General features: G+C 38.7%; 1 protein-coding gene across 19 annotated transcripts in view; it reads right to left on the minus strand.

Moving 5' to 3' along the window:
• kcnq1.2 (potassium voltage-gated channel, KQT-like subfamily, member 1.2) overlaps positions 1 to 12,157 on the minus strand; it is a 590,999-nt gene that overhangs the window by 507,607 nt on the left and 71,235 nt on the right. For all 19 annotated transcript variants that reach the window (XR_006314489.1, XR_006314490.1, XR_006314492.1 and 16 more), the window contains one exon: positions 8,747 to 8,842. Coding sequence is in view for 14 of the 19 variants with exons in the window: in XM_043709475.1 (XP_043565410.1) it covers positions 8,747 to 8,842 (96 nt within the window). In the remaining 5 variants the exon portion in view is untranslated. The remainder of the gene's footprint in view (positions 1 to 8,746; positions 8,843 to 12,157) is intronic.

Raw genomic sequence — 12,157 nt, forward strand, 5'->3', positions numbered from 1 at the left:
TGAGAGTGAGAGTGAGAGTGAGAGAGTGAGTGTGAGAGAGAGTGTGAGAGAGAGTGTGAGAGAGTGTGAGAGAGAGAGTGTGAGAGTGAGTGAGAGTGTGAGAGTGAGTGAGAGAGTGAGAGTGAGTGAGAGAGTGAGAGTGAGTGAGAGAGTGAAAGAGAGTGAGTGAGTGAGACTGACTGACACACACACGCACGCACACACACTTAAGACACTCTGCATTCACTACATACACACGCATACATTTTCTCACACTCACAACCCAAAACCCAGACAGACACACACACACAGACAGACAGACAGACAAAGACCCACATGCACACATATACTTAGTGGGGTGAATTTGTACTTGCAGGGTTACATTGTACTTTGCTCAAAAACTGCATGCATTCATGTAAAACTCCGTTATCTCACTTCTTAAATTAGAATCAATCTAAACATCATGGCATAGACAGAGAACACAGGGGGCTAACACCTTCAACATATTGTCTCGCTATCACCATTGTTAACAGCTAACCTGAGAACGCAACTTTTTAAAAAAGGTTTTGTGATTTACACATGAAAGTAGTGAAAATATCATGGTATTCTAACAGATGAAAGGCTTAACAGACAATCAATTTTTCAATGTATAATTTCAGTTACATCACACTAAATTTTTGCTATAAATTCAGTGTGTTAGGATTGAGCCTTCCATTACCACCTGATGAAGGAGCGACGCTCCGAAAGCTAGTGTGCTTCCAATTAAACCTGTTGGACTGTAGCCTGGTGTTGTGTGATTTTTAACTGTCATAAGTAGTCAACTAAACAACTAACCAGAGGAGCAGGGTCCAAAAATATCCTCTCCCTCAATGATGTGGAAGCCCGCTGTGTTTGTGCAAAAGACAAGGCTGACAGTGCAACCATCTGCATCCAAAAGTGCCAAGTGGATGATTGAAGTCAGCCTCCTCTGAAGTCCCAACATCACAATGCAAGTAGGTATTCAATAAATTCACCTCTTCGTGAAATGAAGAAACAGCTGAAGACATTGGATACAGCAAAGATCTTCAGTCCTGACAATATCGCGATTGCAATCCTGAGGATGAGTGCTCCAGAATAAGCTTTACCCTTAGCCCAGCTTTTCCAATTCACTTACAGCACTGGCATCAGATATGTTTGTCCATGAAAAAGCAGAAAAAAATTCAATCCACCCAACTGTCAGTCTATGCTCAATCATCATTGAAGTAATGGAAGGTATCAACAGATATGTAGCAACTTACACAGTGATAATCTGCTCATTGGTCAAAATATGGACAGTAAAGTTGAATTCTGGAGGTGAGGTGAAAGTCCTTTATATCAAGACAGCATTCAAGTGTGGTATCAATGAACGTCAGCAAAACTGAAATAAATGGAAATTGGAGGGGAAACCTGCAATGGTTGAAGAATTAATACCACTTTTGGAGCTTGCATATCATCAATAGAAGACGAGAGCTGGAAATCATGCTAATAGAAGCTAAAAAATATTCATTGGCTATTTTTAAAAATACATTTAGGGATGTTTGGATTACTGATGAGTATGCATTTATTTCCTATGCCTAGTTGACCTTGAGAAGGTCATGCTAAGCTGCCTTCTTGAATTGTTGGTTAGAGTCATATCTCACTATTTAAAAAGAAAGGTAGAGAGCAACCAGAGAATTATGGACCAGTGAATCGGATGTCGGTCGTGAGGAAGATGCTAAAGTACATTGTCAAGAATTTTGTAGCACAGCACTTAGAAAACAATGGGAGAATCAGTCACAGTCAGTTACAAAAGAGAAATCATGCTTAACCAACCTATTGGAATTCTTCAAGGATATAACTAGTAGACTTCATTGGGGGAGCCAGTCGATGGGGTTTACATGAACTTTCAGAAGCTTTCAACAAAGTCCCACATAAAAGAGATTAATGTGTAAAATTAAAGATACGGTATTTGGAGTAGTGTTTGAGAGGTATAGAGAATTGGTTAGCAGATAGGAAATAAGATTATGAATAAATGGTTCTTCTGAATGGCAGATAATGGCACTCAGTCATTGCAGGGATCAATATTATAACATATACACTGAATAGCTCGGGTTAAGGATTTAGATGAGGGAACTACACATAATTTCTCTAAATTTACAGATGATATAGAGCTAGATGGAAGGACGAGCTGTGAAGGGGATGCAGGGATGTTGCAGTGTGATTTGGACAAGCTGAGTGAGTGGCCAATACATTGTAGATGCAGTATAATGTGGATAAATGTGAGGTTATCCAAACAAAAACAGAAGTTGCTGGAAAATCTCAGCAAGTCTGGCAGCATCTGTGGAAAGAAATCAGTGTTAATATCTTGGGTCCAGTGACACTTCTACAGAACCAATTGTAGCTAAGAGGGGGATGGGGTGAGATTAAACAATAGGTGGAGATAGAGTCCAAGGAGATGGGGACCATTACTGGCTGACAATTGGTAGTGTGGGTTAGCAGCCGATGTGATAACAAGGGGGTGGGGAAACCATGGGGATAGGTGCTCAAACTTGTTGAACTCAATATCAAGTCCAAAAGCCTATAGAGTTCCCGAGCAGATAATTAGATGCTGTTCTTCCAACTTGCAGAGTTTCATTGGAGCACTGTAGCAAGACTGAGACTGAGCTGTTTGCCAGGGAACAAGGTGGTGGTGTTAAAGTGGCTGCAACTGGAAGCTCAGGGTATTCTGAGAAGTGGTCACCCATTCTGTACTTTATTTCCCCAATGTAGAGGAGAACATTTGTGAGCAGTCAATACAGTTGACTAGACTGCATGAAATGCAGGGAAAGCACTGCCTCACCTGGAAGTTATGTTTGGGCCTTGAATAGTGAAGATTCAAATGCAGTTCTTTCAGTTTTTTGAAAAATTATCCACTTTGAATGGCTGTAAATTGAGAGAGGGGAATATTTAAATGAGACATGGGTGTCTTTGTTCACCAGGGGAAAGTGAGGATTGCAGATGCTGGAGAGTCAGAGTCGAAAAGTGTGGTGCTGGAAAACATTCCTCTTAAAGGGCTTATATCTGAAATGTTGACTCCCCTGCTCCTCAGATGCTGCCTGACCTGCTGTGCTTTTCCAGCACCACACTTTGTCTTTGTACACCAGTCATGGAAAGTAAGTACACAGATGCAGCAAGCAGTAAAGTAGTAAGTATATTGGCCTTCATAATGAGGGGATTTGAGTAAAGGAACAAGGATGCCTTGCTGCAATTACATAGGGCATTGGTGAGACCACACCTGGAATATAATATGTAGTTTTGGTCTCCTTATCTGAGGAAAGGTGTTCTTGCTACACAGGGAGTACAGTGAAAGTTTACTAAATTGCTTCTTGGGATGATGTGGAGGTACCAGTGTTGGACTGGGGGAGAACAATGTTTCCAATGGTGGGGGAGTTCAGAACTGGGGGACATGGTTTAAGGAGAAGGGGTAAATCTAAAATGACAACAAGCTTGAATTCATTATTTTCAGTACCCTCATCTAAATCGTTAAGACCTTGACTACAGTATGGTGTTTTATTGCACGAAACCCAATTCAACGCAGATTCATTTGGATTCCAAAAATGACACTGAAAGATGATTCAGTACATATTTTTATCATTAATATTTGATGAATAATCTCCAAATGAAGGTGATGAAGTCAAATTGATGAACAACATTGAACATTATGCTGTCATCGCTTATATTTTTATTTGTACTTGTCCATTTGAACTTGTGGCAGATTCATACTTTATAATCAGTAGAATTGAAGCTAATTTTGTGTACATAACACCTCATTCAATGATACTAGAGATAAATTTTCTTAATAATGTGAAGCAAAACAAGCAAATTGCTAATCTATTAACTATTAAATTAATAATGTTGTTTATGCTGTTATGATATTCGAGCAATTTTAAACCTATATAATATACTTTCTCGTGATAATTTAAAACTGACTTTATTGAATGAGACTGCAGGGAACATTATTATTGCAAGGATTGCAGAAAGTATTTCCCATTGATTTTTTAAATAAGTGAATCAGAAATGAAAGCAGATTAAGACTTGCAGTAAGTGGAAATGTTGCAACTGAAACTCTTAAATGAATTAATTTTGTGTAAAGTACCTTATAGAAAGAAAAATTGCTGCTAAACTTTAAATCCCTATTTGTTTAAAGAAATCAGGATTTGTTTTTAAAATTCACTTAATGAGTGCTCATTTTGTGTTACTGCATTTCTGATTACTGGCTTCGTGTTTCCAAAATAGCCTCATCATAACATTTTCTCCACTGTAAAGCTACCATGAGGCATAGATCCCACAGACCCCATTAAAGCTGGGTCCCAGTGTATTAGATATAAATAGCTGAGACCAAAGTACTGATCCTACCACTTCTCTCCATAGTAACAGTTCCAAACTGAAAATGACCTGTTTATTCATACTCTCTACTTTCTGCCCTTTAACAAATCTTCAATCCATTAACCACCACTAACCCTGCTGAGTCTAGACTCGTACAACAATTTTCCCAAGACATCTTATCAAATGCCTTTTGAAAATGTAGAATCAGTACATAAGTTATCTATCCTACTAGTTATAAACTCAAAAAATTCCAATAGCTTGACAAATGCAAGTTCCCTTTCTTAAAACCATGCTAATTCTGTCTAATCATATTATTTTCTTCTTTAATAATGAATTCCAGCATTTTTCTTATGCCTGATGTCAGGCTAACTGGCTGCCTTTTTATTATTTCTCACCCATCTTTATTGTTACATTCACTATCTGCCAATCCAATAAGATCATAAGGAATTCAAAAAGGTCATAATCAATAAATCCATTGTCTCTATAGCCACTTCCTGAGAACTCAAGCTCATATTGAGGCAATGTGGCATTTTAAGTCATCTTAACTTCTCCAATACTACTTATACTAGCAATAACATCTTTTACTTCTGTACTACCTTTCATGTCAAAATCCCAGAGTACTTCAAAGAAGCATTAGAAAAGAAATTACACAAAGTACCATCGTAAATATGAGATGATAGATCAGATGACTAAAAACTTAGTCAATAAGTTTGGTTTCAAGGAATGCCTCAAAAGGAGGATGATGATGAATGCCATCAGGGATGCCAAGAGACAATGCCAGTCTAAACTAGAATCCCAGACTAACTACATGAAAACACATCGACTGGGGCAAGGCTGACACAATATAATGGACTACAAATTTGAGTAGAGTAGAATCACTGACAACATCACATCCCTTATTACATCCGATGCTCATTTTAAACAGAAGATCGGTGAAATGATGTCACCTCCCAGAGAGCCTCACGTGCACCTGTACACACTGTCACCACCACAGATGTCAGATCAGCCTTCTTGAGAGTGAACTCATGGAAAGCTGTTGTCCTGGATGGAGTTGCCGGCTGTGCACTCAGATCCTGCATGGACCAGCTGGTGGGAGTATTTGCTGACATCTTTAACCTCTCCTTACTCTGATGGGAGGTTCCCACATGCTTTAAGATGACCACTATCATCTAGCTACCAGAGAAAAATCAAGCAAGGTGGCTTAATAACTACTGCTGAAAATGTGTTGCTGGAAAAGTGCAGCAGGTCGGGCAGCATCCAAGGAACAGGAGAATCGACGTTTCGGGCATAAGCCCTTCTTCTTTTCCAGCAACACATTTTCAGCTCTGATCTCCAGCATCTGCAGTCCTCACTTTCGCCTTAATAACTACTGCCTGGTAACTCTGACATCCATCATTATAAAGTGCTTTGAGAGGTTAGTAATGGCACACACAAATTCCAAACTTCCAAATTGCTTTGATCCATTACAATTCACCTATTGGTCCACGTCAAACACTATCTCTCCCTGGCCCTACATTCATCCCTGGAACAAATAGATAACAAAGACACCGACATCAAACTCCTTTTTATTCAATTTAGCTCTACCTTCAAAACCATAATTCCACATAAATTCATCTCCAGACTCAGATCGAGGGCTCTGCTCCCTCCTCTGCAACTGGATCATTGTGGTCTGCAGGTCAGGAAGTCAATCATAAGGATAGGTGACAACATCTCTACAATAATCATCAACACCAGCACCCTGCAAGATTGCATACTCAGCTCTTTACTGTACCCCTTTTACACTCTCAACCGTGTGGCCAAATTCAGCTTCAACTCTATTTATAAATTTGTTGATGACACCACCATAGTAGATTGGATCTCAAACAATGAGATAGAGAACAGGAAAGAGATAGAGAGCTTCATGGCATAAAGAGGAGATGATCAAGAGCTTTAAGTTTAAGTATCGCCAACAATTTGTCCTGGTCAGACCACATTTGGAGTAATGTGTGCAGTTCTGGGCCCCATATCTCAGGAAAGATGTACTAGCCCTGGAGCATGTTCAGAGGAGGTTCATGAGAATGGTCCCAGGAATGAAAAGCTTAAATGTATGAGGAATGTTTGATGTCTCTGGCTTTATACTCCCATCGAGTTTAGAAGGATGAGGGACGATCCAATTGAAACATACAGAATACTGAATGGCCTGGACAGAGTAGATGTTGGGAAGAAGTTTCCATTGGTAGGAGAGAATAGGACCTGAGGGCATAGCCTTAGAGTAAAGGGAAGACCTTTCAGAAAGGGATAAGGAGAAACTTTTTTAGCAAGAGAGTGGTGAATCTATGGAATTCATTGCCACAGAAGGCTGTGAAGGACAGGTCATTGAGTATACTTAAGACTGAGATAGATAGGTTCTTGAGAATGGATTACAGGGAGAGATCAGGAGAATGGGATTAAGAAACATCTCAGCAATGATTAAATGGCAGAGCAGACTTGATGGGCTAAATGATCTAATTTCTGCTCCTGTGTCTTCTGGTCTTATGGTCCATCCATTTCGATGCTACAATCAAAAGACCACATCAACACCTCAACATCCTCAGAAGGCAGAGGAAATCTGGCATATCCACAATGACTCTTATCAATTTTTATAGATGCATCAGTTTGATATGGCAACTGCTGTAACCAAGACCACGAGAAATTACAGAATTCTAAATGCAGTCTGATCCATCACAAAAACCAGCCTTCCTTCCACTGATTCGGTCTATACTTCCAACTGTCGCGGGAAAGCAGCCAACATAATCAAAGACCCCTCCCACCCCAGTTATACCCTCTTCCAAAGGACAGAAGACACAAACGTTAGAAAACACATACCAACAGATTCAAGAACAGCTTCTTCCTCTCTGTTATCAGAGTTATGGGTGTATCTCTCATATATTAGAGTCGATCTTTCTTTGGACCTTCTCCAATGCTGTAACACTATATTCTACATTCCGTTCTATTACCAGAATGTAGTTAAAGCACGATTTGTCTGCATAGCATGCAAAACAATACTTTTCACTGTATATTGGTACATATGACAGTAATAAATCAAAATCAAATCAAATTTAATGAGGTAGAGAGGTGCAAAAAGGGAATTTATGAGCTTGAATCCCAGGCAATTGGGAACGAACAAAAAGCCAGGATGAGATGAGTACAGATATCTAGGAGGGTGAAGGAGCTGGAGAAAATGGCGTGGGAGTGGGCAGCAGGGAAAAAAAAAAGAGCGCGAGCAGAGTCATGGAAGGTTTTGCAAACAAAGTCTCTAGCTTAGTTTCAAATAATTGCCAGGGAGTGGTATCAGTAACTTTGGAACAGTATTTGGAGGTCAGTCTGTAAAATAATAGCTTCAGTTTTCTTAGAAATTAGATGGAAGGGATTTCTGCACTTCCACAACTGAATGTTGGATAAAGAATCGAATAATTTTGCGACAGTAAAAGAGTTGAGAGAGATGGAGTGAGGTGGTACTGGATGTCCAAGGATACAAGATAAACAATGCAGACAGTGATTTTTCATCATTTATGATCTTTTGCCTAAGTTATAACAAATGAATGGGGAAAAAGCCTCAATAAAATTGCGAAAGTTTAAAATCTGTGTAAATTTGCTTATCTCAAGTTGCTGAGATAATAACATATTTTGCTATCCAGGTTTAGGATTAATGTAAAGTGCTGCAACATACACTAAAATCAACGTCTGGGTTCAAAACCTCTAGAACCAGAAAATTTAAACAAGGAAAATCCAGAATTGAGAATTCTAGGATGGGAGGCTTGAAAGGCATAAGTTTGAAAACCCTCCACTAAACACTACTGGCTTTAATTTAGATACAGCTGTAATAGCAGCATTTTTGTAATATTCCTCATGATAGTGTATAGGCAGATATTCCCATTTAAAGAATTGGGAAAGAAATAGAATATAAACTTACTTTTCAAACATTTGAAGAAAAGGTTTTCTGTTGTTTTTAGCAAAATTGGCTTAACATTGCACACATTTTAATCTGGATACGAAGAGCGGTTAGTATCATTTTTCTGACATTACAGGATATTAAAAAGGTTAAAAATTCCAAATTTAAGAATACAATATATTTAGTCACACATTTTAAATGTTTCATTTGGTAAATAATCTCAAAGTTTCAACGTATACACTTCTGCAGCCTATAATGAAAAGCTAAAAATGCTTTCCGATTGTACGATTGAAGTAAATGGGAGAAAATAACCACTGGAATTTTTTCTCTACCATTTGATGAGGGAAAATAATATTTAGTGAGATATACAGAGAAAAAGCAGCAGATACCTAAGCAACATGAATTATCAATTGCAAGACAATATCATACCCTATTTCAATTTTCTTATGGCTCATAATGACAATTGTCTTTTTACATCACATTTGCAATGCATACCTGAATGAGGGAGGCAGCAGCTGGTATCTGCCGACTGAAATGTTTCTGACGTTGTTTCTGTTGGACTTTGAGAGCAAATCCAGATCCCAGTATACCCTTAAAATTGAACATTTCATTAAAGCATGTCATTGTACTTGAAAGCAATATTATTTGAACATTTTATTAAATTTCTTTTGTGAACCATGCAACCAACCTCCAATATCAGATCTATTCCAGTACAATATTACCTTAACTATGGAAGAATAAAGGAATGTAGAGGGAAAAGGCACTACATAAATGCAAGTTTTATTTCCCATTCAAAAGTTGAGGCAGAACAAATTTAGGGATCTATAAAACAAATTCTTCAATAATGGGAGGAAGAAGTCTGAAATGCTTAGTCAAAAATGTGATAGCAAAGCATTAATGGACAAAAAAATATAAAGAATGGATTCCCAAAGGGAGGATCATGCTTGACCAACTTCATTGGATGATTTGAAGTAACAGAAGGTAATGTAGTGCATGTAATGTAAATGAACTCTCAAGTGGTTTTGGATATCATACCACTTACTAAACTCATGAATAAGTTTGGAGCATGTCATGTCTGGAAACAGTGAGTAAACTGGATCATAAACTGGCTACCAAATGGAGAACAGATGTAGAGGTTAAAGATATCATTTTGACTAGCAAGGGTGAAAACTGGTGTTCCACTGAGATCAGAGGTGCTGCTGTACACTATTTTCAAAAATCATTTGAAATCAGGATGGGGTATACGATACCAAAACTTGCAAGTGACACCACTTTGGTGGGTATAGTTAAATAAACATAGCAAGACTACAACAAAATATATAAAGTCATCAAAAAGTTTTGCAGAATAAAATGGAGATATAAAGCAGTGACCTACATTGAAATTAGTTTTCAATGTGTCTAAAAGGGTCTGAAGAGTGAATACTGAGCAGCTCATTAGGATAATACAAACTGAAATTGCATCAGAACAGCATAGGATCTCAAAAGGGGGAAAAAAAAATACATCTTATCCTCCTCAAAATCTGTGGCGATGTCTGTCACATCAATGTAACAGGTAACCAGTTGCTAATAAACTTTATCTTGTTAGCCACAAGAGACTTTACTTCGACCAGGAAGTGGATTTCCTTTACAGCACTGGACCAAGCAAGTCCTATAGTTTTTTTACATTTGAAATGGATGGTGGCAGCAACCTTTATCATGAAGAGCAGCTCAGACAGGGGAGTGAGCTGGCATGCTCAACCAGCAAAATTATGAAGTGAGACTTAAAAAATTGTGACTTTTCCAGCAGAGTTGGCATGATGAAAGTGTGATCTGATAGAGGCTTTCAAGAATATGATTGAATAGACTTCTTTAGTTGATAAGTGCACACATTTGGTGTGATGATAAAAATAATTGAAGGGGAGAGTAGAATTTTTGTTTAAACGTTAGGAATGTCCTGCTTTTTATTTCGCACATTTCATTAAGTATTTTATATCCACTTGAACCATCAATACAAGCAGATGGATTTTTCATCAAAGGATGATTGCGCAGCACTTGTGGGTGACCAGATTATGTACTCTAGCCATGTTGTCTGCTCCAACTCTGCAACTTTCTAAAAGTTTGATTTGTCAATGTCACCCTAGACATTAAATGTAAGGTGAACTTAACATTCACCTCATTACTTATGTATCCAAACTGGATGACACTATTCTCATGGAATCCCTTGGCTGGAGAGTTTTTTGCTGAAAATGTGTTGCTGGAAAAGCGCAGCAGGTCAGGCAGCATCCAGGGAACTGGAGAATCGACGTTTCGGGCATAAGCCTTTTTTTGCCTGCTGCGAGAAACTTCTGGTGTCAACGCTGCTGGCATTTTAATTTAATGCCCAGCTGCACGCCACAAAAGATGCTCCAAGTCAGAAATGCTCTTCATATATGGTGCTACTCAGTATCTCATTTTGACCCATTGCAGGAGAAATGTTTCCATATTTGGGCCAGGATATACAGAAATAGTAGGAAGTGGTAGGCTTGAGGCTCCACATCTCATATGTGGGGAAAGGTCTCTACCTGGCCAGAGAAGAGAATGACAACTCATGTGGAAGCAGGGAGTCCTCAATGGGCAATCAAATCAGTGAGCTTCATTGTGTGCGCTGCTTTCCAATTACCACAAAAGTTAAGTCAACCTTAACTTCCACAAACCTTTAGCCCTCTTCCTCAACCACTTCCATCTTTTCTCTTATGCAGTCATTGGTAACAGCCAGGGAACCTCAAACACAAAAACCCTTAGCTCCACTGCTCCCTCAGAGGAGGAAGTCACTGAACCCTTTTCGACAAAGCTTTCACCTGCACTCTCCACCTACTCAGTAAGTTTCATCTCAGTGAGTTCTCTATCTAGATTATGTTTAGGAGCATAACCTGGTGAACACATCACTGACACATCTCCACAGCTGGTCAAGGAAGAAACGCCCCAGGTCTCTAATATTTCGGGACCGTTTGACTACGTAACTGCATAGACAATGATTTCATGATCGTAGTAATTAATGACACCTATACTCTGGCAGCCTACCGACCTGGCATCTCACCCTGCAGGACTTCCACAAGACCACATAGCATAAGCATATCTTTAACAAGACAAATTACACTAATCATACATTGTTTTGCAAAAATATAATTTACCATTCTGATCTACATAAGTAGCTATTGATCAGATTCTAGTAACTATTGCAAATATAACCTTGGCTTTAATTCTTTTTGTCTCTGGTGGAACACAGATCACACAATCCCATAAATTTGTCATTTAATAATGTCAGTTAGTATTTACTCCAACTAGTCTTATTTCGATCCATTTAGCTCCATTTTAAAAAAGACCTGTCCAAACTGACCAGCATTTAAAGCCAATGAACTTCATTCAACTTAAAGTTGATTTGACATCATTTCTTTGATCTTTAAAATATATTTTCTAGTCAACTACTTTTTCCAAGCTGCTCCCTTGTCCTTACTGACTTTGATAAGAGGAGTTGTGTATAGACCTACTAACAGTGGTCAGGACCAGGGACGCAACATGTACCGGGAAATAGAGAAGGCATGTCAGAAAGGCAAGGTTACATTGATCATGGGAGACTTCAATATGCAGGTGGACTGGGTAAATAATGTTGTTAGTGGATCTAAAGAAAGGGAATTCATGGAATGCTTACAGGATGGCTTTTTGGAACAGCTTGTCATGGAGCCCACAAGAGAGCAGGCTATTCTGGACCTAGTGCTTTGCAATGAACCAGACTCTATAAAAGATCTTAAAAGTAAGGGAACCCTTAGGAAGTAGCGACCATAATATGATAGAGTTCAGTCTGGAGTTTGAAAGGGAGAAGGCAAAATCGGATGTAATGGTGTTACAGTTGAATAAAGGTAATTATGAGAGCATGAGAGAGGAACTGAC

This window comes from Chiloscyllium plagiosum, chromosome 19, assembly GCF_004010195.1.
Source record: "Chiloscyllium plagiosum isolate BGI_BamShark_2017 chromosome 19, ASM401019v2, whole genome shotgun sequence".
In the NCBI taxonomy this organism is placed as follows: domain Eukaryota; kingdom Metazoa; phylum Chordata; class Chondrichthyes; order Orectolobiformes; family Hemiscylliidae; genus Chiloscyllium; species Chiloscyllium plagiosum.